The sequence below is a fragment of the Neodiprion pinetum genome, chromosome 6, assembly GCF_021155775.2.
Source record: "Neodiprion pinetum isolate iyNeoPine1 chromosome 6, iyNeoPine1.2, whole genome shotgun sequence".
Lineage (NCBI taxonomy): Eukaryota > Metazoa > Arthropoda > Insecta > Hymenoptera > Diprionidae > Neodiprion > Neodiprion pinetum.
In genome coordinates, this window is record NC_060237.1 from 880,241 (window position 1) to 905,268 (window position 25,028).

The 25,028-nt window shown below is 41.7% G+C and overlaps 3 protein-coding genes across 9 annotated transcripts in view; 1 reads left to right on the forward strand and 2 right to left on the reverse strand.

The window, feature by feature from the left end:
- Nucleotides 1–20,792, reverse strand: LOC124221403 (very long chain fatty acid elongase 4). 4 transcript variants are annotated; one of them, XM_046631373.2, is made up of 7 exons: nt 20,675–20,792; nt 2,560–2,641; nt 2,248–2,435; nt 2,079–2,159; nt 1,822–1,993; nt 1,197–1,474; nt 1–1,104 (listed from the first exon to the last, which is right to left on the reverse strand). In XM_046631373.2, exons 2-7 carry the CDS (start codon nt 2,636–2,638, stop codon nt 940–942), a joined length of 963 nt encoding a protein of 320 aa, XP_046487329.1. In that variant the 5' UTR covers nt 2,639–2,641; nt 20,675–20,792; the 3' UTR covers nt 1–939. The 4 variants fall into 4 exon arrangements, with proteins under 4 accessions (XP_046487329.1, XP_046487327.1, XP_046487331.1 ...); XM_046631371.2 differs by lacking the exon at nt 20,675–20,792 and adding an exon at nt 9,523–9,857; XM_046631375.1 differs by lacking the exon at nt 20,675–20,792 and adding an exon at nt 3,679–3,698.
- On the forward strand, nt 17,021–24,893 carry alka (alkaliphile). Of its 2 annotated transcripts, XM_046631369.2 has the most exons (11): nt 17,021–17,180; nt 19,152–19,233; nt 19,433–19,582; nt 19,780–19,853; nt 19,928–20,027; nt 20,119–20,273; nt 20,401–20,556; nt 20,694–20,834; nt 22,004–22,233; nt 22,344–22,484; nt 23,655–24,893. In XM_046631369.2, exons 2-11 carry the CDS (start codon nt 19,184–19,186, stop codon nt 23,910–23,912), a joined length of 1,455 nt encoding a protein of 484 aa, XP_046487325.1. In that variant the 5' UTR covers nt 17,021–17,180; nt 19,152–19,183; the 3' UTR covers nt 23,913–24,893. The 2 variants fall into 2 exon arrangements, with proteins under 2 accessions (XP_046487325.1, XP_046487326.1); XM_046631370.2 differs by lacking the exon at nt 19,433–19,582.
- LOC124221399 (periodic tryptophan protein 2 homolog) overlaps nt 22,225–25,028 on the reverse strand; it is a 6,799-nt gene continuing 3,995 nt past the window's right edge. For 2 of the 3 annotated variants that reach the window (XM_046631363.2, XM_046631361.2), the window contains exons 14-16: nt 24,780–24,999; nt 24,549–24,698; nt 22,225–22,500 (exon numbers count right to left, since the gene is read on the reverse strand). In XM_046631363.2, coding sequence (XP_046487319.1) covers nt 24,551–24,698; nt 24,780–24,999 — 368 coding nt within the window. In that variant the 3' untranslated portion in view covers nt 22,225–22,500; nt 24,549–24,550. The remainder of the gene's footprint in view (nt 22,501–24,548; nt 24,699–24,779; nt 25,000–25,028) is intronic. The other variant, XM_046631362.2, reaches the window with a different exon arrangement.

Below are 25,028 nucleotides of genomic sequence, written 5' to 3' on the forward strand. Positions count from 1 at the left end.
TTATCAATTTTCGAGCACTGCTCGGCAATGACGTATTTTCATAACAATGGTAATAATAATTGTTACAATTTCACAGTAGTTTTTTTTCAAACATAATATAACAACATTTTTCTTTTATCCACATGTAATCACCTCATGTAATCGTATAGCTTTTATCAGAAGTAATAATGCAATGAAGACTTGAATAAATAAAGTATCATTGTCATCATCATCGTTGTAGTTGACCAAGAATACCTTACGACATTTTAAAACTAAACAATGCAACCACGACTCTTTTCACCTACGGTTCTTAAGCACGAACTGGTTTTACCAATTACAGTTGTGCGAAGGTGATGTTTTTGTATAATAATTGCTCTACGCGGAATTATAAACGCATTTTTCACGCACACCGTAGTATATGCGTTTACGGAACCTGTTCGTGTCTGTTTTCCTGCATGAGAGTCATCCAGGTGAAGGAAAGCGGATGTTGGGTACTTGAAGGAATGTGTTACTCGTCGTCCCGCACTCGGCGAAAACCTTTCAATCGCCCAAATAACATATAACTATTTGCTAATTGCGACCGTTTCACAGCCATGCTGCAGACGTTTCATATTAAAGTAGGTATGTCATATTATATAAAAAGAGGTTTCATAGTTTCTGTACAAATACTAACTAAAAGATAGCCGCGTCTCTCGGCTTGTGAAAAGTCACGCCGGAAGCCAGCAGCCGCCTAGCCGTCTTAGTGGTAAGCCGCAGCTAAACTTTATCGTCCTTAGACTAAAGCGCCTCGTTCTCCACTGTGCATCAACAGTCCATCCTTCTGCACCAGCCAGAAAATTTCCAGGCCCAGAACCGACTAGTTGCTGTCTTCTGCTGATTTTCGCTACTTCATTCCTATATCGGGCTGTTCGCGTCAATGGATTAAGAGGCTTTGTCCTTACAGCGTGTCCTGCCTTCCACTCATTGTAGTTTTTTCGTCGTACCATTTGCGTAACCGTTGCTGTACCCGTTCCTCTGCAATTTACCGTTTGCTATGCTCTCCGCAGACATCGAAGCTTCCGCGGCTAATTTGGCCTGCACCGCTTTACCGTTGGCCGCCATTTTAGCAGCATAGGCTCGTTTGCCCTGGGGAAGACAATTATAAAGGAGTAAATTTATTGGCCATTCAACGTTAACTTCCTGCAACAACTAATTATTATATTCGTTAACGTATTCACCTTGGCTATGTAGGCCTTCGCGTAGAAGTTCCCAAAGAGCACTATGAACGAGACCATGTACAATACCAAAGCGTACTGCATCCACAACGGGAAATCGCACCCCGAACGAATCCCATTTATACCGAGAACCAGGGCTGCCGTAAACTGAATCAACTGCAGAATCGTCAGGTACTTCTTCCACCACAAAAATTTCGCTACCGACGGACCGAGGGCGGCAAGTCCGTAATAGGAATACATCAGGACGTGAATGAAGCTGTTCACCATTGCCGGAAGGAATGCTGAGGAAACCATGACGGTACTTATGATTACACCAAGTTATTTGGATTTCACTGGCGCACTATAATTTGTTCAAAATGAAAACAAAAAAAAAAAGTACTTGTCGCAGTCTGTTTGAAAGTCCTAAACATCCTTGGCGTCGGTAGAAAGGAGAAAGAAAAGACAGAGAACTCGGTGAGTATTCTGCTGGTTAGACATTAAACGAACTGAGCGGTAACCCACTACGACGATTTGTTTTGGTGACAGGTACAAGAAGTCAGAAAAAAATGGTGAAAGCAAGTGCCGTTTGTCAATCCGTCAACTTTAGTCTCATCCACGGCGCACGGTTGAAAATGGAGGATGTACTTACTGGACCCGCTCGGCACCCACTTGATGCCAATCCACCACAAGGAGAACATGGTGGAATGATGATAAACATGAAGGAAACTAAGCTGGTTATCCTTCTTTCTAAGAATAAAGAAGAACGTGTCGCAGAACTCGAGTAGCTTGCTGAAGTAGTACCACCAAACCGCGTTCGCAATCTGTATTCGCACATTGAAGATTTTATTATAAGAATTGCATTGATCCGTGGAAAGATTTGTCTCTTAGCAATAAACTTGTTCTTACCTGAAGTTCATCTGGCCTAGTGATGTGTCTAATCGGCTGGCACACGTAACTGTACCGCAACCTGGTCGAGGCTACGAATAACTACAACAAAAAAGTGAAACGACGTAGATTACAGACGCTGTTGCAAGTGTTAATTAAATCGAGGAGGGTTTTGGTCCTAGTTACGCACTTCTATGGCGATGTAAGCGTTGAGGCAGGCCATTGCCAAGTTGTAGGGGACGAGGGCCCAGGTGAGCTTGAAGGCTCGTCTTCTCCGCATGATCTTTGGTCCGGCCCAAACTATTCCGAGGTACAACAAGGTGTAGAGCAGCGTCGGCGCTGGCGAATCGACCAGCATCCATCCTCTCGTTCTATCATCTACGTCAAGGAAAATTATAATCGATACGATGCGCCGATCATTGGTTTGCTGATCGATCGATTCCATTGGATCGCCGATGGTGAACAGGATTTTTTATTATCAAAAGATTTCTTATTATCTTACCTGCCAGCGAAAGCGTCCACAGATAGTAGTCGTAAGCATCGTGAAATAAATTCGTTGTCGTGTTTAGCAGGCCTGCCATTGCCTGAAACAGATAAAGAGAGACCACAATTAAAGATCGAAACTAAAATTTCCGACAGAACAGCGAAATGCTCCTTCTGATTATGCACTTTTACTTATACGCGAATCCGGGTATGCAGATAATTACAGCGCACGGAGAAAGTTGTAATCGCATGTTGCCCGAGAAGGCATTTCAAAAGAACGAAGATGCGATTTACTATGTATATGCACATACATGCACCTTGGGATTTTGGTAACGAAACTGACGTAGTTATTTTCACTTTTTCAACTATACGAATAAGAGAATGAAACAAAGCGAGTAACCGCGAATTAATCCCCAATCCCACAAAGCTGCAGACGATGTTTGATCCTCGTTTGATTCCTGTTCAAAGAAACTCCTAACGCGATACAATTTACCGTCCGACTGACCGCAAGACATGCTTCAAGGTGTATCAAATGATATGTTTATCCGATAAAATCTCGGATAACTGCATTCGCGATCTCTAACGGGTAATTGAAAGTTGATATAGGATTCAGTCTACTTACGGGCGTTCACAGGGAAACAGGTAGAAAGAGAGAAGGAGAAAGAGTGATCACTGAAAGAGAAGACGGTGAAACAGCCGAACTTCTTTTATTGGAATGACAACAAAATGTAAGTAAGAGTCACCGGGATCGGAAAAAGCAAGAAAAAAAAAGCAGAACGTTTCACTGTATGGAACAAACCATTCTCGGGGACAACTTTCTACGCGACGTAACGTAGAAACAAGTTAAACTGCAACTGCGCGAATGAAACTTGTATATAAATGTGAATATTTTTGAGGAATTCTTACCGCGTGTGACAGTTCGCACCGCTTACCAGTATCCCCAAATTTAGTATTAAAAATAAAACACAAAACTATCGTGGCACGTCAAAGCTGGCTCATGGCAATTTGCAACGACAACGCGAACGTCGAGCGCCAAAGTGGCAGCGGATCTCGGCGTCTCTTCGGTCTGCTTTATAACTTTGGCCCGACACCGGGGGAGAGGTACCAAAGGGAACGGTTTAACGGGGTCAAAACCTACAGAAATGCTGTGGGGATGGACAAGCGGAGACGGGACTCGTTCATATCCGCAAGTATCAGTCCCCGTCTCCCACGAGCGGGGGCTAAAGAAGGCTCCAACCGATTTCCCCTACCCTCCACCACCCTCCTCCACTCGGCCCGGTCCCCACGCCAAGGACTAGGTTACTGTCACGGGAAATACACTACACGTTCTGCCCCACCGTTCAATGCCAACATGGACCTCGCAGCCGTGGTTCCAACTACCCACATCTCATGAATTCAATCAAATTCTTTTCAACGCCGACCCAAACAGCGAAGTCTCTTTGCGTAGTGGAATTTTGGTCAGCAGCTAATCGACAGTATTTTCCGCGACCGACTTGGTTCTTGTCATCTTGTTTAGCTTACGTGTAAACCTGATCCCGCTGATCACACTGTCGTCTCGCGCAAACACCGAGGAAATTTCCAAGGTCGGTCAACTATGGCAAGAATTGCCACGATGACTCGATTTGGAAATTCCTAAACCGCAACTGCGAGATTTCTAGGCTCATCCGATCCACCGACGGGCCAACGGCTGAGCGTGTACTACGTACAACGCCGTCGGTAGATGGGTATCGGGCTCGAGTGTATTATTCGAACCTCTCGTACCTCGGGTAATCACCGCAACTATCTACGCGCCGAGCACGGGGTTTCTGATGGGATTGAACCGCCTACGATGGAACAGGATGAAGCTAGGTTACTGGGTAAGGCGTGCTGCTCGGTGCATTCAGACGGAGATTCTCTCGCCGAAAAGGTCTCGACCAAAGGTCGCCTATGCTCTCTGCGAAGACACCACAGGCCGGGGAAAGCGCACTCGAAGACCCCGTCCTATTATCCGCATCTCGTCCATCACCTTGGCTTTGCAGAGCCAAAGGACGCGTGCTCCGATCGATCGGACTAGAAAGCAACGAACTTATCCGTCAACGCGATCGCAGAGTGGAGTTGTAAAAATTGGAAGCCGATCAAGGCGAGGCAAAGCGAATGGACAAACAATTCGTAATCTTTGACAAAGGTTTGACCAATATCTTCAAGGATGATAACTTTGACCGCCGGAGAGAAACTTCGAGCTGATCATCGGATGATGGTGGCTGTTCCTAAGGCACACCTGCAACACGCTACATCACCGAGAGACAGTAGATCGCCCGCGGGCTTTGTACTCTCTTCCGGGTGTGAAGCAAGTGAAATTTTTTTTCACCGCGTGCACAGCAAGTCCGCTTAGAACCGAGTCGCTCGTATTTCGTTCGTCATTACTGACGGCGAATAATCGTGATCCAAAAAGCTTACAGCTTCAATTTCCACATTGATCAGTTGCTAAGTATTCTATTTCGAACGTACAGCAGGTACTGTCAAGTACACTAATTTCTGCGAAGAAATTCACGTCATATGCGGTGACGCGATATGCGAATATTGAAACTTTGCACGGTTTCCAAATAGAAGTTAATTTTCGTACCAGGAAGAAGTGCCAACGACGTAGACGGGATAATATTGTCATCATATCCACGCATGACAAAGATATTCTTCAAGATAATTTACAAGTCATATCGATGTGTGTTCAACAAACTTGTGAAAAACCTTCAGCCGTTGGATTTTCCGGAGATCTTGCTACATCGTTATGCCTTACGTCTCTACTTCTCAAATGCGCCAGGTTTCCCCGGAAACCGTAAAAATGTTTCACAGTCATGTTAATCCCGCGAATTGGTCTTGTCTTTGTACGCACGATGCGAGGCATGATACGTATCTATCTCCACGTTGAATGAAACGGTTCCAAGATTGTTCACAGACGGCTTGAAAGGTGGTACGCCATGGCATGCCATGACATTAATTACAATCTCGACAAAGATTCGGTAGGACCTTATTTGAAAGCCGGTCTGGATTATCACATTTTTATGCGTTCACCTCTCTTACCTCGAGGTAAATTCTACAAGCTGCTGCAAGAGATTCGCATGAAGTGAATAAAAATGCCAACTCATCGAAGGATAAAATAATTTTATTGTAGTTTACCGGATTCTCGACAATTCGCAATGCACTGTCCGATAGCAATATTGTTAGCCAGCAGTTTTAACTGCATTTACGGTACGGAACGGAACATACGGTGCCGCATATTAACTGTGACAATTGCGCTGTGTCTTAGGTCGCGATGACGATAAATCATTCGGTTAAACTTTTGCTGGTGCATGGGCTTCACGCACGTTTGACACATATTGTATCGGCACTACGAAAGTAGACAACTACCTCTAGCTGTAAATGTCATCCTATTGATTTGGAATCACTTGAAGCAGAGTAAGTCGCGTTATTATTCATTTATTTTATTTTTTTTACCTATATCCTGACCGAGTATGAATTTGGAGATCGTTGACTGAAAATCGCATCTTACAAGGAAAGTTTTTTTTCCACTAGAAATCGTCTGCTAATCAGATGATACGATTCTGAAACGTGCGACTAACAATTAAGCATAACAAGCTTTACGCACACGCAACGTTAATAATGTTCGAAACAACGTCAGCAGCATCGCGTCGTTGAGCGATAATGCGAGAACTGGGCAAGAAGCGGAAAAATTTTCACCTTCGACTGCGGCAAACGGGAATGGATACAGATTCTTCGATCCGTCAAGCGTTAAGAGTGATTGGAAAAAAGTAAACGTGAAGATCTAACGTCCCAGTTTTAATTTCAGCGATTCAGCTCGGCGCGCCCTTTTCTTCATCCTCTGTTTACCGTTCCATCGGTAAATTATTGTTATGCAAAACGAGACACGTTCTTCTTTTTCTTCTTCTTCTTCTTCTTATTCTTTCAACGCAAAACTTCACGCCTGCAGTTTTTGCTGTAACACAGCTGATATCTTCGTATTATAGACGCGGAAGTGTTACATGAGCATTAGCATGTATGCCGGTCCAATAGGTTAACCAAAGATAATATGGGTATATATAATATTTGTGTGTATTAAATATTTGAAACTCTGCGGATATTGCTTCTCTACGTACAGGTACTTGGAAAAAGGTGGGTCAAGAATTTTACGACGCGTGATACAAGCGCGTCTTTACATGGGCGCACATCTGTTCACTCCGGAAACGGCACGAGGCTCACACCCGCCCGAGTGGGTACCTCCTCTCACACGAACTCGCACTTTCACGTTTCGCCTTTTTTCCGTGATTAGAAAAAAGATAATAATGCCAGATGATTTCGCTCCTGCTTAACTGCGAGCTAAGCACGTAAAAAACAACGGAAGATCCCAGTGTCACGTACCGATGAGAAAGACATAAACGAAATCGAACCTGTTTTATGTACGTGCTCAAATCGAAAGTACTGCCATGCCGGAGAATTAACGCAGTTTACGTTTGTTGAACGGTATGGAATCGAGAGAGTGAAAATAAGAACTAAAGAAACGGTGGATGCTTGCAGCTTTCTTAAACACCGCCAATTAATGGGTTGAGGAAAAAGAAACAGTGGCGAAGAAGTTTTACACATGATATTTTGATCGCGAGAAACTCTCGCCTTCGAAAACACATGGCGTTCCTTTACGGACCTAGAAAGGAGGAGTAAATCGGAGGAAAAGAAAGAGAGGGAAACGCACGACGGACTCGATCGCATTGCCCGCCTTATATTAAACGTACACCCATCTTTCCTTTAACTGAAATTAACTTCTTTCTCTAGTTAACTTTCACGATGAGGGGCTGCTGCCGCCGCCCGACATGCGTCTCTTCATCCTCTTATTACGAGAATCAATCTCGCCGCACATTGCATTTCCAACGAGGAATACGTTCGCGCAATATAGGCAATGGCTCTTGCGTGGGAGAGAGTGGAGTAAAACGAAAAAAAAAAAAAAAACAACTTGAGAGATGTCCGCAAACAGACCTCTTGAAACATGTTCAATGCACGCCAATATTTGCAGTGAGCATTCACGTCAAGTTTGAGAAGCTGTGTTCAACAGGTGCTTTAGAACTTTGCACCCGCAGAAAAGATGTTTGAGCGAATTCTAAAATTCCCGGGTGAACGATGATTTCAGATCTGCAAAGTTGATTGGCGAGGTGCGGGAATGACGAATAGATCGACGTATGAATCGCTTGGTAATGATCTCGCCGACAACGCGGTTATCAATACATTCAGCATGGAATATAATTCAAGTTGAGCTAGGCTAATTGAACCGACGCGCGTTTCTCCACCGGTGCGAGTAGCCGTGATGCTGCACTGCGCTGTCTCCATACCGTATCGTAATTTTTTTCCTTTCCTTTTTCCTTTATAACCAGCAGAACCGGATCGCATTTACCGCTGCACCGCATGTGGATTACCGGTTTCTTACCAGCCTGCAACTTAAACCGAAGCCGCTGCGATGAATCTATGTGTATAATCTATAAATCGCGTATCGTAAACGGGAATACCGATCGTGGAATCGATTGACCATCGATAAGTTTCCGCCCATGCGGTACTTATCTTGATTAAGTCGTTCGAAGAGTATGAACGTCGCGTTGCAACGGCCGGTATTTTAAATTGGAGCGTTTCGTTGCGTTTATAGAGTTTTGATCGCGTGCCGGATAATGTTGTGTAAACAGAATTGTAATTACCCTCGGAAACTAGCCCGAATAGATATTTTTGCGGTACAACACGTTGCCTAATAAATTGGAAAGTGACAAATCGACGTTGAGTTCACTCGACGATGTATCGAAAGGAAAGAATTCCTCGACGAAGCTTGAGTAGGTATTCAAACGGCTGAGTCGATTAGCCGCAAACAACAATCATTGCTCGAGGAGAAATTTTTACAACGCAACGTGAAATTTCCCGAAGGCTGTATAAGTCGGAAATTTTGCGGTCAGTACCTAGGTGCCGCGAAACGATGCGCGACCACCCCCAAAGGATATAAATATATTCCATCACACCGACTCGGAAAAGTGTAAAAGAACAACAATCGCACCGACAATTTACAATGAAATTTTCATGACACAGTAATCTAAGTCTCGTTTTTATAATTGTGGCCCCCACTTTTTATATTCCCATGTATGGTAGTTTTTTTTTCGTTCCTCTCAATTTTTTCGCTCTCATTTGCCCTCTTTTCGCAAACTCCAGACACGCGTGTAAACACGTGTAAAAATACCGCGAGATAGGGAACGGTGAAAGTTGGGCGGGTTTCTCGATTCCGCCACCGTGATCCTCAGACGCCGAGAAACCCGTCTTCTTCCTCGGATGCAGCTTCACCCTCTGCACCCGGTCGACAGCTATCCTGCATTTCACCGATGCCACGGTTTTTCCGGTTTGCTTCGCTCTCGACGAGGTCGAAACTCGCTCCGCAACTCTTCCCGTTACGGACGTCGATGCGTGGGATGAATCTCGGAAGACGATTGATTACGGCTAAAATACTTTTTTTCAATTCAATCGCACATCTTACATTTTGTTTCAGTAATTATCCGGCAACCTCCAGACGCACTGTGCAGCACGCTTTGGTGTGAATTATTACAACGACCAATGCAGTTGTAATATTGAATGAAAAAAAAATCAGATGATGGAAGAGAGTAATTTTATTAATACGAAGTGAATGTTTTTCGTCTGCGGAAGAGAAAGTCGTCGTAAAGATTCTTTATACGGTACGCATGATAGTGATAATTAGCGATGGCTGCAGCGTGCAATAAATATCTGCGGGATCCTAAAATGCTATGAGTAATTTCTGCACGAACACGATCTTGACCAACTCGAATGTGTCTTTGGGTCATGTCACAAGGCATATAAAACTGAAGAGAAACTGATTAATCCGCCTCGACGCAAATCGCAAGGAATACCGTATATATATATATATATGTTTCGTTTCCGAAAAATTATACAACAATCACAATTTCAATTCACTAACCTCTTGATCGAAGTATCCGGTTGCCGTATGTGCGTGGAAAAAGAATCGGAATGAGAACCAGGAGATCCGGTTCTTCGCCGGCTGGGACTAGTGCACCCAGTATGGTAATCGGCGAGTTTTGAGTAATAGCCGGATGCAGTTGCGTGATTTCTTCCCAGACGGCAGGTCTTCGTTATTTCACTTCCATATTTTGATTAATCGTAACTTTTGTACTTTTCTCATCGGCTCGATTCGCTTTTATTTCACTACTAAATACCACGCAGAGCCGATCTTTCGGCAGTATCAGGCACAGGAGGGTGTGTTAGCGAACGGCGGTAGCCATCACTGAAATCAATACAGCCCCTCGCCACTCCGTGTTCACCCTTGCCAGAGTCGAGCGCCACTCTGCGTCAAAACCGCCAAGAGTCAGTTGATACATCCATATCCGCTTACTGGTTGGAAAGAAACGCCTGCAGCATCGCCGACGATCCAACCGCGGTGGAAAATGCTTTTTATTTTTTTGTAATTTATCCCCATTTCCCCGCAACAATTTTCTACGGAAAGCAATACGCTGTATTTCTCCTCTCTCACCGCGAATAGTCACCTCAATGTCTCCAATCGAGATCAACTTATCGCCGCGATGGTAAAAGTTGTGAGACTCGTTTCACGATTCAGTCCGTATTCTACAGATTCTTTATTTTTTGCTTTTTTCTTATCCTCGATACGAACTAGTGAGCGTGAACAAAAAAAATTTTTCCGAAAAATATACGAGCAACCGTATTTTCTTGGTTTAATACATTATTTTCTTGTTCCTACATAAATGGAGGATGAAATAAAACCTGAAATATAACATCTGCACTTTGTTCTCACACGCAAATGATTAAAGTTATACTCGGTGTAAATGGACCAATATATCGAGACTACAACAAATTGTTTACCACCTGTGCACGATATGAGTCCGTATTTGCTTTTCCTGAGATTAGAGATAATTAGTCATTGTGATTTTATACACTTTGAGATTCTTCACTGATATTTATACCCACAGCGTTTGCGAGAAAGGTGATTCAACATCCGTGGTATAGTTTCGTACATATATACGGATATGACGATAAATCGCGCGGAAAATAAAGAATGAAAAAAAAACCGTATCAAATTCTAAATCGATTGGAGAATTTAATTTGTGTAAGAAAATTTGGATTACTTAATCAATTAATCTGTCTTGGCAAATAATCCTTGTTATCGGGGTAAAAAAAATTCTGCAATACCTTGTTCAGTGTTGACAGGTTTTTCAGTTTCTCCGTCCGTCGGTTGAAAGTGTAACTTGAAGTTCCGGGTGCGCCCACCTTTACGCGGCAAATTGATTTCAAACGTAAATTGGCAATCGTTTCAGAGTCTTATATAAACGTGTAACATGTACCGAACAATTTTCACTCACACACAATTTCCATCATCGTAATAACACAAGCATTAGGCTTTTCTGCCAATTTACACACGATAACGATTTCCAATTACATTCTCGAAGGACATTGAAAGTCCGAGTCGGTTCGCCTGCGGATTTGTCATTACGTATAAGTGTAGGCATACATTTATGCATAGGTATTATAGGTATATCTTCACACAGTAGATACATTGTTAACCAGGAGGTATTGAACTAAAGAAGACTTCACTACAGCTGGTAGCACGCATCGAGAATTCATGACGCGAAAATCTTTGTAGGTAAATCCTTGACGATTCCCAGAGTTGTTCTTAACCGAGTCCTGTTAGCTTCTTTCTCTGAGTATCGGTGAAATTGACCGATTTTCAGGATAACGGTGGTAATTCCGTACTCAAAGAATTTTACTATTGCCATAAAAATACACGAGTTGTCCGAGTTCTGGGTCAATTATGTACCCAGTGCTTAGGGAGATAAATGATCCGGTATCACGAACACGACTAGAGACATCGGTTTCTAAACAGCTGCCAAGATCGATACAAACAATACGGGTGATCTGTGATCTATGATCAGTGCAGGATCAAAATCGAAGAAATTTGGTAAAGATAAAAGGAGAAACGTGCTCGTATAACCATATGCAGGCATATGCAGGATGATTATAATTACGGGCGTCGCAGTATAACAGTAATTGTTAGAGGTCTTTTAATGTTCTGACGCGGTAGGTCGGGGTCAACCACTTTCACGGCCAATCAAACTTCCCCTCCTCTTTCGTACGGCTATACCGGCGAGAAATCGTAGCGGCTTAACGCGTATGAGTATGTAAATTCAGTAATAAGCGATCTAGTCTGAGCTAGACATCGTGCTTTCTCGTACATTGCGGAATGCATGGTTTTGAAAAATGCAAGGATCACTGCGGGAAGGATAACTGGGCGGAACGCGATTTCGCAAGCTTGTGTAATTGAAAGCTGCCGAGATGATTGAATCAATGAAACTCGCGATCATTCGCATCGCGTGATGAAACATCAAAGAGAAATTGATCGAGATCAGGGAGCGAGAAAGGGGAAAAAATCAGAGACATACGTCTCTCTTCCACTATTTTTCTCTCTGTGTCTTTCTCGACTGTAAACATTCAGCGATTTGCGAGTTTCTTTTGCCCTGAAGAGGCCGATGGTTAGGTGGCGGAAAAATTCATCGAGGTCGGGGATTGAGGCTACGGGTTTTAGAACCGAGTGACGTAAAAGTCCCGTACAGCATGTACTCGCTACCGGTCCTCGTTTCAAAGATGCTTAATGGAACATCGCGCCTTCGGCTCTGTAATACCTGAGCCGTTCGTGATTCCTCCTCCTCAGCATCCGAATGGTTGCCACGGTCCACATTCACGCCTCCAGGGCTCCTCGTGGAACCCGAGACAATTGTGCCCCAACTAGTAATGGGAATTCTCGAGTCATCGCTCACGCCGTGCAGACGGTGATAATGAGCCGCAACTGGAGAAACACCGAGTGACACATGTCCGATTTTCAGACTAGCAGAAACACGCTCGTTGCTCTGTGGAGAAATGGATGTCGTTTCGACTCAGCCGCAATCGGTGCTGGAAGAACTTGGGATCGAAATGTGCGCGGGACTTGAAGGGAGTTTTTCAAGTTTCTGTACCAAACCACGAACAAGTAGGTAACATCGATTACCTCTGTGAGGTTTACTTCACGATTCAGTAATTATTGTGTAAATCTTTTTGGTGTAATAAATACTAAATACCAAATACCTACTTTTCAAAGTTTTCCGACGCCGCGCGTATTCAAAGACCAAATTTGAAACTGTGTCATCGCGATTCCAACAGTCTTGCACGGAGCTGTGGATACGTTTTGACTGCAGAGACTGGCGTGAAAGTTGTAACGATTTGAAAATTCCAGGAAAGCCTCGCTTACTTTGTATCGTTACGATCGGATAAGCTCACGGCGTTCGCTAATTGCATTAAGTGCAGTACCTGCACTGCGAGCTGCAGTAAACAGCCCGTGAAAATATTTTCGAGTTTGCTCGCCTCGTCGTAAATTGAAGTAGCAGAGGAACCTGTGCTGCGAATTCTCCGACTCGCAATCGGACTCGGCGAGGGAATGCTAATGGTGCAGAATCATCGTGCGAAAGAAGCTGGCATTGGTATTCCTCGTTCCAACCGCGAGGTGCATCTCATTGTATCGCGTCCGAGTAGTTACGAGCTTCCGTTTTTCAGGTGACACGGTTTCACGCTTGACGAATGCCTCGCCATTCGTTTCGCTACTTCGGTATTGTAAGACAACGAGAAAAGACGTTTTCCTCGATTAATGATGATCGATGGACTGTCGGATTCGGAATACCCGCCTTTTTTTTTGCAAAACATTCGCAACCTGAGTGGAAAATCTACCGTGTAGGCTCACGTCGGACGCTGGATGATTTTGAGAGGCGAAAAGTCGCCGATTCTCTTGCGCTCTTGAATAGCTGAAGAACTTTCTATGGTATGTCAAAGCCGAGGGACGAAACAAAACCAAATATGAAATTGAAAGCCAATAATATCTGTAATTTTGTTGTACTTCCAGCATACCCGAAACGTGAGTTAGGACCACGTTTTTCTAAACTGATTTATTTTTTTCTGTTTTCAACTCTTAACTTTAAGAAGGGTCACCGCGAAGAGTCTGATCTTCGTACGGGCAAGTTTCGTCGCCTATCGTGTGTCAGGTTTGTTAGACGGTGATAAAACCAAGATTATTTATATTCCGTGACGCGCGTCAAGTTGAGAGGCCAATACAATTAGAGAATGAATTGCATTCTTATAAGCTCGTCGGGATTAACGAAGTAGGTATAATATTCCGCACTGCGCAGCTGTTGTTGGTACAATTAATACCGCGTTTCTACACTCGTAAGTCTGTGCAGTTGTTACGACCACGGGCGAGAAATTTCTTTTGCGTTAATTTTCAACTTAACCCACATCTTCATCAAAAAAAAGGCAGCTCGAGCGTCACGTGTAGAACGAAGGTTTTGGACATGAAACGCACATACTTGGTCGCTCGGAAATTGCTTAGGTATCCCTTAGGAGGGTTCTCGTGTCCGTTCTCAACCCGGTATTTCAAAAGTTTCTTCGGTTTGATGATTATATACCGTTGTTCAGAATATTGCCTACGAAAAACGCTATTACAGAACAAAGAAGAAAAAACAAGCAGCTTCTTTTACTCATGTCCAACAAAAACGGTACATTTGCGAAAAATGTCGAGACTCTTTAACGAATAAACACTTGCTTTGAAAAAATTCGCTGTCGGGGGAACGACGTTTCAGTGAATACGTTTTCAACGTGCGAAACGTGCGATAACTTTACATCGCGTGCAAATCGAAAGGCGATAAATATTCTTATTTATCCATCTGATAATTTACTTTCCACTCGATAAATTATTAATTATGTCACACTGCGTCGAAAGGACTTTCTTTTGCATCCATTAAGAGAAATCTTGCCATGCATATGAGTGAACTGCATGTTGAATTAATTTATATGGATAAGATTGGAAAACAAAAGGATGATTGTAAATTAATGTGATTCTGAAGTGAGAGTATAAGAAAGATCGCGGATGTTATTAAGTAACCGAATGTGGAATGGCATTGTTTCGATATATGGCCAAAGTCAAGATGCCACATCTGTAAGTTTACCATACACGTTTTGGCTATTTGCCTATTTCAAATTTCGCTAACAAACAATGATGCAATACACCGTATTGGAATATGTAAACTGTGCACCGCCATTATGCAACAGGAGATTAAAGAATGTCGCTAAATTACAGGTCACATTTCGTCTCAACACTAATTGACCTCTCGGTTGAATTTCGTCCCAATTGTCCATTTCGCGTATTTCAAAAGTTTAGGCTACAAAATTGCTAGAGCGAGAATCGGAGAATAGAATCTTATTCCTCGGTACGTTGAAAACCTGAGAGATGTGCGGATTTCAACTGGCTACATAGGCATAATCGTTATTGGGTCAAACGTTTCGTTAAGCCGAACACGGACAGAGAAGAAGGGACTTGCTTTCAAGAGTTAAAAAATTAATATTGGTACCGTTAGTTGCGCAGCAAGGTCGTCGTAGCACGAACACCATACGCCTGTGTATAATTAACCGCTGAAAAAACAGCCTCCAAGTAATTCTTACACGCACTTTCTCCAACGAAACTTGCTGTGCCTACGCTGTCATATCCAAATGTGTTAATATAAAGCCGGATACAGTATTTGAATAACCTTGATTTTTACCCATCTCTCGTTTACCGCGGACTTGTCCTTCTTTTACATTTCAGCGAAAGTGCGGACATGAGGCGAGGACCAGCGGATGTCTCTTACTTATTTTTCATTTACGGATTGGGAAAGAATCTACACAGAAAACATTCTTTGCGCGAGAATATAAATTCTCAATCATCCTACGTCTAGAGTACACTAATTAAAAATTCGTGACAGACTTTAATTCCCGTAAAATCACTGACTCCGAAACAGTAAAAATATATTCATTGAATGCCGATCAAATTGAAACTCACAGCCGTAATGACAGTATGATCAAATGATATAATTTTCGAAGGAATGCAAGCAACAGATCAGTGAATTGTTTTAAGCAAGAGAGTCCAAAGACGGAGTCATACCAACGTGATTAATAATCAAGAATCACGGATAAAAATTTTATATCATCAGATCGATACGGTATAGATTGCACGATAATTTATTTCGCAAATTTCAATTTACATCAGATTATTTTCACACATCTTGCACTGTACGTCGGGCTATTTAAAAGCAATTGTCACACCCACTTGCATAATGAAAAGAGATGAAATTCACCCTTGTTTCCAAGTTGTCGCGTTTTTGTTCCGAAGGGAAAAAAACTGTAGCGTAAATTTGGAATAATGGGAAACTCGTGGTCAGTTAGTCCTGATTCTCCCGGCCAAATCATTGAGAAAAATTCTCGTGATCAGATTTCTATCGCATGTTTATTAAATATTTCACTTACGTGTAAAAAGTGATCAGACCACGCATCTCATTAGTTAACGGATAACATCCGGCGGTCGATAAACGGTGTATGTATGTAACATTTAAGGATAACATACCGACTTCGGTTCCACTAGAACGATTCGAAAGGTGAACGAACACCGTAAGATGGTAAGAGCCGTCACATTGACAGAGAAAACCGTGAACTTTATGTTTCAAGATTTATGAATTTTTGCAATTCATTTTTACAGTGCAAACTGCATCGTTACCACGTTCTTCTGACTCTTCTATGACTCGAGATATTCATATAAAAATCCTTTGCTTGGTCGTTGGTATGTCTGATTTCTTTCCCATCGTCACAACAGCTTGTGGTTATCACTATTATCATTATGATTATTGTTGTCTGCAAAGTTTCACAGACGAAAGCACACGATCACGTGACAAAAGCGTCACTTTCGCAAGCGTGCCGTTTTTCCTGCCCGTTTGCAAACTGCCTGATCAATTCCAACCGCCCCCACACATAGCGACAATCCCCTTCAATTAACTCAATTATTCATCCAGTGGAAAACCTCACCTGCCACGTGTTTCAAAATCACGCCAAGACCGCTCCAAAACGTACAACCTGAATCTACGTGGAATGAAATTTCTTCGTATTCAAAACTTCGCGTTACATCTAAGGTAACATTAATATCTTCTACCAATTGTAAGAAAATTAATCTTCTGCACTAATGTTCTTAGAAACGCTGTTTCTCGGACTACGAATATTTAAATAAAAATCATTCACATACATCTTTTTGAATATCCTGAATTAATTTCCACTCAGAATCAATTGGATTCGTATTGTGTTTAAAAAATGCCGCTATCGCAAAAATAGTGTAAATTGTGCGGTTCCATTGGCCTGAAATGCAGAAGCACAGTACCGCGTGCATTTGTCAAAAACCTTGTATAGTTCGGGATTAATTTATTTTACGTATAAACTGTATCCAAGCATCGCGTGCAAAGGTTTATTCTGTACGTAATGTTTGCTTTGAAGTTGCCCGTGAAACAATTATGGGAAAAATAGGAATTGCTGGAGTATCGTTATCATCCTTGACGTTCGTATTCTTAGCTTTTGTGCTTTGGGGATCGACGTGAACGATGCGACGCCGGCGTCGCGAGACAAAACGGCGCAGAATCAAACTCCAGGAATGACCAGAGTCACGAGAGTTTCTTCGGTCTTTCCTCCGCTCTACATCGTTCAAGGCTTTCGCTCCTCGCCTCCAGCTTTGGGGTAAGTAAAAGATACTCGTTGCCACTTTTTTCCAAATCAATTTCCTCGTGAAACGTGTAAAACAGTGTCGCTTGAACGGTTTTTCATAAGACTAAACAGTGGTATCGAAATTTTTACTTCTTACCGCCGTTCCGCGTTCCGCGGTTTTCAAATTAACAAACTTCGCTGATACTTCGCCGATACTTAAAACCAATCTCTGAGATAAATTTTTCGATTTTGTACATTAGTTGATTAAAATTGATGAAAATGGAACACGTAGCCAAACTTTGTTCAAGTTGTGTTCTCGAAGGATTGAAAGCGCGCGAGGAAAATATCAATATTTCGAATGAGGAACGTTCGTTGCGATTAATAAGTGCGTGTAACGCGAGACACCGAAGACGAGGATACGCGAAAAGTCGGGGGGGGGGGGGGGGGGGGGCGAAGAGAAAAAAAAGGTAAACTAGAGGGCTGCAATGAGAGATGTTTACGAGGCTCCAAGGAAGGACTTTTTGCCGCTAGGCGAGCAACGATACGACTAATGAGATCCCTAGATAGCATAATTAGCGGATACACGGTGTGCTCCGAATTTACGTTGAATGTGTAATTTAATATGTTTATTTTAGCCGGGATGTTGAATTCTCCGAACTCTATTGCCACTTCGTAACTCAACTAATTAATTGAAAGTTGAAAAACACAGTTCTTAAAACGCTTGCGAACTTTACAGGTAATTGTTTTAGAAGAACCACGGGATCTGAACGTCTTATTTAACAATTGGATTCATCATTCGGGCAATTGTTCAATTTTTATTATTTTTTCCCATACTGGAGTCCGTATATCAGTCAATTAGGCCAAGCGGCAGCTCTCTGCTGATTAAATAACCTGTCACGCTCTTAGACGAAGGATATCAAGCTACTTATATAGACTTATATACTATATGTATACAGAGTTATTGTACAAAATTCGTCATTTTCACGAGTCGTTCTCAGCATCGCCTGCATTATTCTCGATCGTGCGAAATTAGATAGATACGAAAAACACAAATCCCGTTACGTTGTAATTATTTTCTGAGAAACTCAAACATTCTCGCAACGTTGATATAGATTAGATGTAGAAAAGAAGGCTCGTCTTAGTTTCCCGATCATGACTGACTGACGATTATGACGCACGCACTGAAATAAGAAAAATTCTCGATCGTCGTTACAGGATTCCAATTTAATTACGAGTATGATTTTGTCCTTCATTGTCCAAAGTACTCGCAATAGAAAGAAAGACTATTGTTCTTAAAAAAAAAAACTGTCGCTTTCCACAAAGTTTCGCAATGTTTTTACTAAAATTCAAACACTTTATGCCAAAAATTTGATGTAAAAATCACCTCTTTTCATAAAACGATGTCGGTTTCGTCGGAACCGAATGAAAACCCCTACGAGTAGAAATCAGAAGATTTTGCCGTCTTGATAGCTTCAAATCGCAGCGATTAATTTCGCTGAAAATTTTCAATTTGCCAATACGAATATATCCCCCATCTCGATAACCGCAACGAATAAACGACTTTACAAACTTTTATTCTATTCTTCTATTCCGAAATGAAATTAATTTTTGTCTATAAATTGTCCGGCAAGAACCTTACGCGCCTGGAATTCCCGATCGCAAGGTCTTGCCGTCAACCGAGCTCAAAGGTAAAAAGAAATACTTAATTGTTTGTAAAACTAAATCGAAGCAACGCTGCGTAAAGCAGAATGCGCCTGTCGGTTGTTACGCGCTCGCGTAAAAGGAGCACGAACTGCTTGCCGCCAGGAGTCTGACACTTGTGGGACGTTATCACTTAACCGAGCTGCAAACGGACGGCCGTGGGTTTAAAAAAAAAACCACCACCCCACTCCCGGAACGTATCCAACGGGGTACCGTACAAGTTCGTCCTTCGTCCCCATTTCCCATTGTGCTTTTCTCTCTTTAAACTATTTTTCATTTGCACAACCGTTACATCTGTTCCAGACGACCAGAATGAAGAGTACAGGCGGCAAATAATGATGCAGCTGCGGTTCATACACTACACGCAACTCGTTGTTTTCGTTTTGTGAGTAGAAATTATAGAATAATAGGTGTGAAAATGAGGATGGAAAGGTTGAGTATGAGTTACTGTTTTGTATTGAAAGTTCGAAAAGCGACGCTATAATTATAATACAGGATCTAGCTTTTCGGCCCAACAGCTGCGGCGGCGATAAGTTTTGCGATGTTTGTCAGAAGTTGATTGCATTTAATTGCTCTCTCAATAGATTAATCGACGCTAATTCGTTGCGAGGATGCGACCTTAGGATCTCGCAGCATTTCGATCAACCGCAAGATAAGATGAAGTCCAACCTTCGGAGTGACTTACTATTTTATTTGTGTCTTTTGTCACTGCCAAAATCACTTGACTGTGCAACGTAAATTTGCAAATTTTCATCGCGAATTTTTACGACCATACAGCGCATCCGAAGGCGGTCTAAATTTTCGTACATTCACTGTATAGGATGACGAAGCATTTTCCTTTAACCGTACGCGATGTTTGAAATCAGACCAGAAGTCCTCATTCGAACCGTGAAAGGGAAAAAAAAAAATTGGACAATTATTCATTTTGCAGTTTGTTCAACGCGGATGCTAAGAAGAACTACTCCATACGCCCCAGAGTCGTTCTACCCGAGCATTACGTGAAAGGTAATTAACCTGAGTACGTTGATCTTGACTCGAGTAACGAAATCCACGATTCATTCTATATTTTCGTTGCAAAGAAATTAGACCACCGTCGAAAAAAGGGACCCCGGTAATCGTGGACTTCAACGTTTACGTTGTAGACATAAATTCCATCAACGTCGAGGACATGGACTTCCGGTTAGTCTGGCGAATTGTCTATTTTAAGGTGTTTGTTTTTTTTTCCGTGACTATTTCTTTTCAAAGACTGAGATTTTCCTCATTTTTCAAGGGTCGACATGTTCGTTCGCCAAAGCTGGACGGAATCGCGACTTCACATGCCCGACGACATTTTCGAGGAAGGTGACGACTACGTCACCCTGCCCCCAGAGTTTTTCGACAACCTCTGGCAGCCGGATCCTTACTTTTTGAACTCAAAAGTTGCCGGTAAATTTTCACACGTCTGAATAAAAGTGGTTTTGATCCTTAGAAATGACGGATATTTGCACATCGAAGATGAATCGAAGAATATGGAAGATTTTATTTTTCGAAATAATTTCGATTCTTCTTCCAGAAATTGCAACACTGACGCATAAATTCTCTTCCGTAACGCTGTACAGGAACAAGACGGTTATTTACGCGGCTCGAATGCACGCGATCATAGCTTGCCAAATGGAATTTCAACTGTACCCAATGGACATTCAAGTTTGCCCAATCCACATAGAGAGCTGTGAGTTATTTCTTCACAATTGTGGATTTCAAGGCTTTCGCACACTTTCTTTACAGAGCTGAACGGATCGCGGATAACATTGCGATTTAAGCTTTTCCCCAGATCTTTAAGTACCTACTTTTTCTCCGGACTTTCAGTTTCCTACAATAATCAGAAACTGCGTCTACGATGGGGTGATGGTGGAGTCAAGGTGAATCCTGAGCTGAAACTGCTTCAGTACAACATCGGCAAGCCTTTGCAGCTCGAAGAGTCGACCGGATACATGCTGGAGAAAAATGGTGAGAAATTTCAATGACTATTTCTGTGAAAGATACTTGAACACACAGTTGAAAATAACGCGAAGCAAAACATAAGAACTTATTATCACTGTAATCAATTATTTATTTTCCGTTCTACAAACTCCGGCTCGATCCTGTGTCGGCAAAATACTTATTCGAGAAAAGAAAATTAGATTTGATTTGAAATGAAAATCATCAATTACGATAAGACACGAGGTTAATTAAGTTCGGGCGTTGAACGACCTGCGCAAATCCGTTATATCATCAACAGATTGAAATTTATGTTCAGAAATTACACAATTGGTTTCATGTAAGTTCAAATCCACAGCTACACCCAATAGAGTTGGTCATTTTTTTTTCTGAACATTGGTAACGTATAAAAAGTAAGATTTCCATAAAAATAGGAAATAATCCTCGAGGCGACTGAAGTTTTTAACGTTTTCAATCGTTTCAAAATTAAAGAGTCAATCGATTTTTCTTTGATCGTAATTTGTGTTTCATACACAGCAATGGTGGTCAGAAATTTCGGGATTCATATTATACATTTTGAAACTAACATCACGACGTGAGATTTCTATTTTTATAGTAAAGCCAACAGATCTTCATTTCCACGAGACTATGTATCTGTATAATTTAGAACAGGTACCTCGTTATATCTTATCACGTTTTCGAGATAAGACGTACGGAGTTAAACTCTCGACGAGACCGCGTTTTGATTCTCTCCTCTTTTTTATTCCCATATAGATCTATTTCAAGCTGGACTGACTTGAGAACTTGAATTAACCCGGAAAATGGAGTATTTTTAATGAGAGCAAAAGCACTAGCGCGATTCTTTCACGTACCTAGAAATAGCTTCTTATTCTACAACTTATTCCGGCTTATTCCAAGCCGAGGTTCGCAAGAATTTAGATACCGAGTTATCATTGGAATTACACAACCCAATTCTCACGGCGCTATTAAACAGGGTCACCACATTGCAAAGTTTGTCTAAAAAATTAGTACAATCGTTGGATACGCGCGTATATTTACGCATGCAATTACAATACATCTCGTATGTATTACGTGTACAAAAAAAGCGCGAGAAGAGAAACGAGAAAAAAAAAGGTAAAATAATAATTAACGGACATGACAAGGGTGACCGATGAAATTCTTCCATTCCTCGTTATCAGGTAATTTTTCGCGACTGGTAGTTTACTTCCGGTTCGAAAGACAGATCGGGCATCACTTGATCCAGACTTTCGCACCTTCGACGCTAGTCGTGATGCTTTCGTGGTTCAGCTTCTGGCTCGGATTGGACGCGATTCCTGGCCGGGTAGCTCTGCTCGTTACGAGCATGCTGACCCTCGTCACCATGTTCACAGGTCTCAAAAGCGACATACCGCCTGTTGCCTACGTCAAGGTGAGCAGATCCGCGGGCGAGAAATTTTTCATCTGCAATTTAGAATGGTGGAAGTTTTTTTTGTTTTTTTTTTCCATATTAAACATGCCGTTTTAAAATTCCTCCCACAGGCGCTAGATCTATGGATGGCCGGTTGCATGGTATTCGTGTTCGCCGCCCTCGGAGAATTCGTGGTCGTCAAGGTCCTCGATCTCCGTTATCAAGTTGAGATCGATACCCAGGCGACGAATCTTCCTCGCGTACTGCCGATGGTTTGTCTTATTTCTGCTGTAAAATATTCGTCTAATATTTCTTAACCGAATAGGTGAAAGCATAATTTAAATTTATCTAAAGCTTAAAAAAAATTGTGAAACGTATTTGTACGATAAAAAAATATCGCAAACGATTCCCTGACTTTCCGCAAAAACTCCTGACATTTTTCCCTGACTATTTCAGTATTTCACAATTCCGTGACATTTTCAGAATTCCCTAACCACTGGCCGCTCTGAACGTAAAGATAATGATCGAAAACAAGAAGCAAAAAATTTACCACAAATCTTTTCAATCATCCGGACAGATCAAGACGGATTGATCCTACCTGCCATTCGTCGTTTCATAACATATATTGTACATAGGTATACATACTTTGTCTGCGGGCTATTAGTAAGTTGCGTAACCGAGCATGCTTACGCAATGAGCAGGTAATTCTCGATGCCTGTGTGCTAAAAAGTGTACCGATTAATACCCGTTTCAGTTCTACCATGAATAAAATTTTCTCTTCTTTTCGTTTCAGAAGCTTTTGATCGAAGCGATTTTTTTCCCGTTTCTTCTACTCAATTTGCATTCTTTAATAATTTAAATCATTGTCATTTTTTAAACTGTTTTCCGAAATTTCAACCCGTCTGCGGGATTTTTAGCTGCATTGTAGATGGCACGGTTCATTCCGTTTTTTTTATCGATGTTAGACCAAATTTGTCAATTTCATACTCGGACGTTATCAATCTTACGGCTTCTTCAAACATACCTGATACATCGCGGTTTGATATATAATACGATAATATACATCTTATCTGGCGATAAGAGCCGTGACCTGTACAGAAAGAGAGCTAGAGAGAGAGAGAGAGAGAGAGAATCACTTGCAAGCATTTCCCAACGATAAATTTCTTTGCAGCTACTGCAAACGTTTACTTTTCACAATATTACATTAATAAGCCAAAGCGATTTGACCTGCTGATCTCATTTCAGTAATCTTACTTTTCCCAGCAACTATCATAACAGATTCGTTTCTAAACGGGATCGACGATTTCAAATATCCTTCATGCCGAAGGCTTTAATATATTTAACCGGTTGACTTGTATTGCGCAATTTTTTTACTCCTAATGAATGTAATTCTCTTTTGACTATTTTCGATGAAAACTAAAGCCGATCAACGACTTTTGCAGAAAGTAGGAGCGATGGAGAAAACACCTTACATGACTGCCTGGGACTGCGAAACAGCGTACGCTCCTCAGCCGAGACAAAAACGCGCAGGTAGTCGGCGTCTTTTGCAAACATCATGGATTGATCATGAGCTGGGTGTTGCCTTTGGCAAAACACAATGGAACCACATCGATCGTAAAAGTCGCATTGTTTTCCCGGCCCTATTTCTCCTATTTGTCGTGCTTTACTGGCCAATACTTCTCCTCAAAAAAGCGTCTTAATATGTTGACCTTTTTCGAATTTAGGTAATTTATATTTATTTATTTATTTCTTTACCGTGTTTCACTTTCCTTATTCTGGTTTCTTCATTCAATACGGCGAAAGATTCATTTCTAGGATTTACAAATTCACAAATTCCTACGAACGTATATCGATAAGACGCGTTTTGGGATCCAGTCTATAAATGTACCGATCACTTTTACTAGAAAATCAGATTAGCTGTAGTAGTTTCGTGTGTTATAGCTTCGAACCGAAATGTGGATAATATTCATTGCTAAACATTCAATGCCAGCGCAATGAAAATTCTTGTCTTGTCAACAAAGTCTTCCCTCGTAAACCTGAGCGAGCGCTGAGGGAAGTAAAAACCCCCAGATTAACATTAAAATTAGAGCGTAATCAATGCCAGACATACTGTGAGCGCAAATAATGAATACATAATATATTAGATTGTATTGTAAAAATTATGTACGTATATCGACGTTAAAAATCGACACGGAGACGTGTTATATTTTATGTAAAATAAATTGAAAACAATACAATAACAAAAACAAAGACGTTCCCAATGGGTTTCCTCAAGTTAACGTATATTAACAAGAATTCTTCATCGTCAGGTTTGTTAAAAACTAATCGGTACTCACAATCAATCTACTTCCATTTCCTCGACTAGCGTGTCTTCCCGCAATTCGTCTTCGCTCGTCTCTTCTTCGTCACTCTTCGCCTTTTCTTTTGCTGCCTTGTGTTCTCCCAGTCGTTGAATATACTTAATTGTATACTGGTTGAAATCACAGCTAAAATAGTTTCAACAGCTTGTGTCACGTAATTTTTATCGAAATAAAAATAAAGGATAACGACGGGGCAATTGTACTCACATTTTACTCAACTCGTCGTACTTTCTTTGCATGTTTTTCTGCAGTGTTAACAGCACCGGCATTTGTACTGTTGAATTTATTTTCGATCCCTGCCTTGTTAGTAACGCGTTAATCCATATCAGGTAAAAATGAATATGCCTTGTATTTTCCAACTCTGAAGCTACAAACTTCAACACCCTCTCTACGTAGACATCAGGCAAGCTTGTTATAGTCAATTCAACTGAAATAAAAAATATCGCAGACTTATTA

What these genes read in the sequence shown, in the direction of transcription:
- LOC124221403 (XM_046631373.2), bottom strand. Translation starts at nt 2,638, where the DNA reads ATGGCAGGCCTGCTAAACACGACAACGAATTTATTTCACGATGCTTAC. An exon ending in GTGGACGCTTTCGCTGGCAG is followed by an intron (nt 2,436 to 2,559) that starts GTAAGATAATAA and finishes TCCTTGACGTAG; the next exon opens with ATGATAGAACGAGAGGATGG. An exon ending in CTAGGCCAGATGAACTTCAG is followed by an intron (nt 1,994 to 2,078) that starts GTAAGAACAAGT and finishes GTGCGAATACAG; the next exon opens with ATTGCGAACGCGGTTTGGTG.
- alka (XM_046631369.2), top strand. Translation starts at nt 19,184, where the DNA reads ATGATGCAGCTGCGGTTCATACACTACACGCAACTCGTTGTTTTCGTT. An exon ending in AAATCACTTGACTGTGCAAC is followed by an intron (nt 19,583 to 19,779) that starts GTAAATTTGCAA and finishes TTCATTTTGCAG; the next exon opens with TTTGTTCAACGCGGATGCTA. An exon ending in ATACATGCTGGAGAAAAATG is followed by an intron (nt 20,835 to 22,003) that starts GTGAGAAATTTC and finishes CCTCGTTATCAG; the next exon opens with GTAATTTTTCGCGACTGGTA.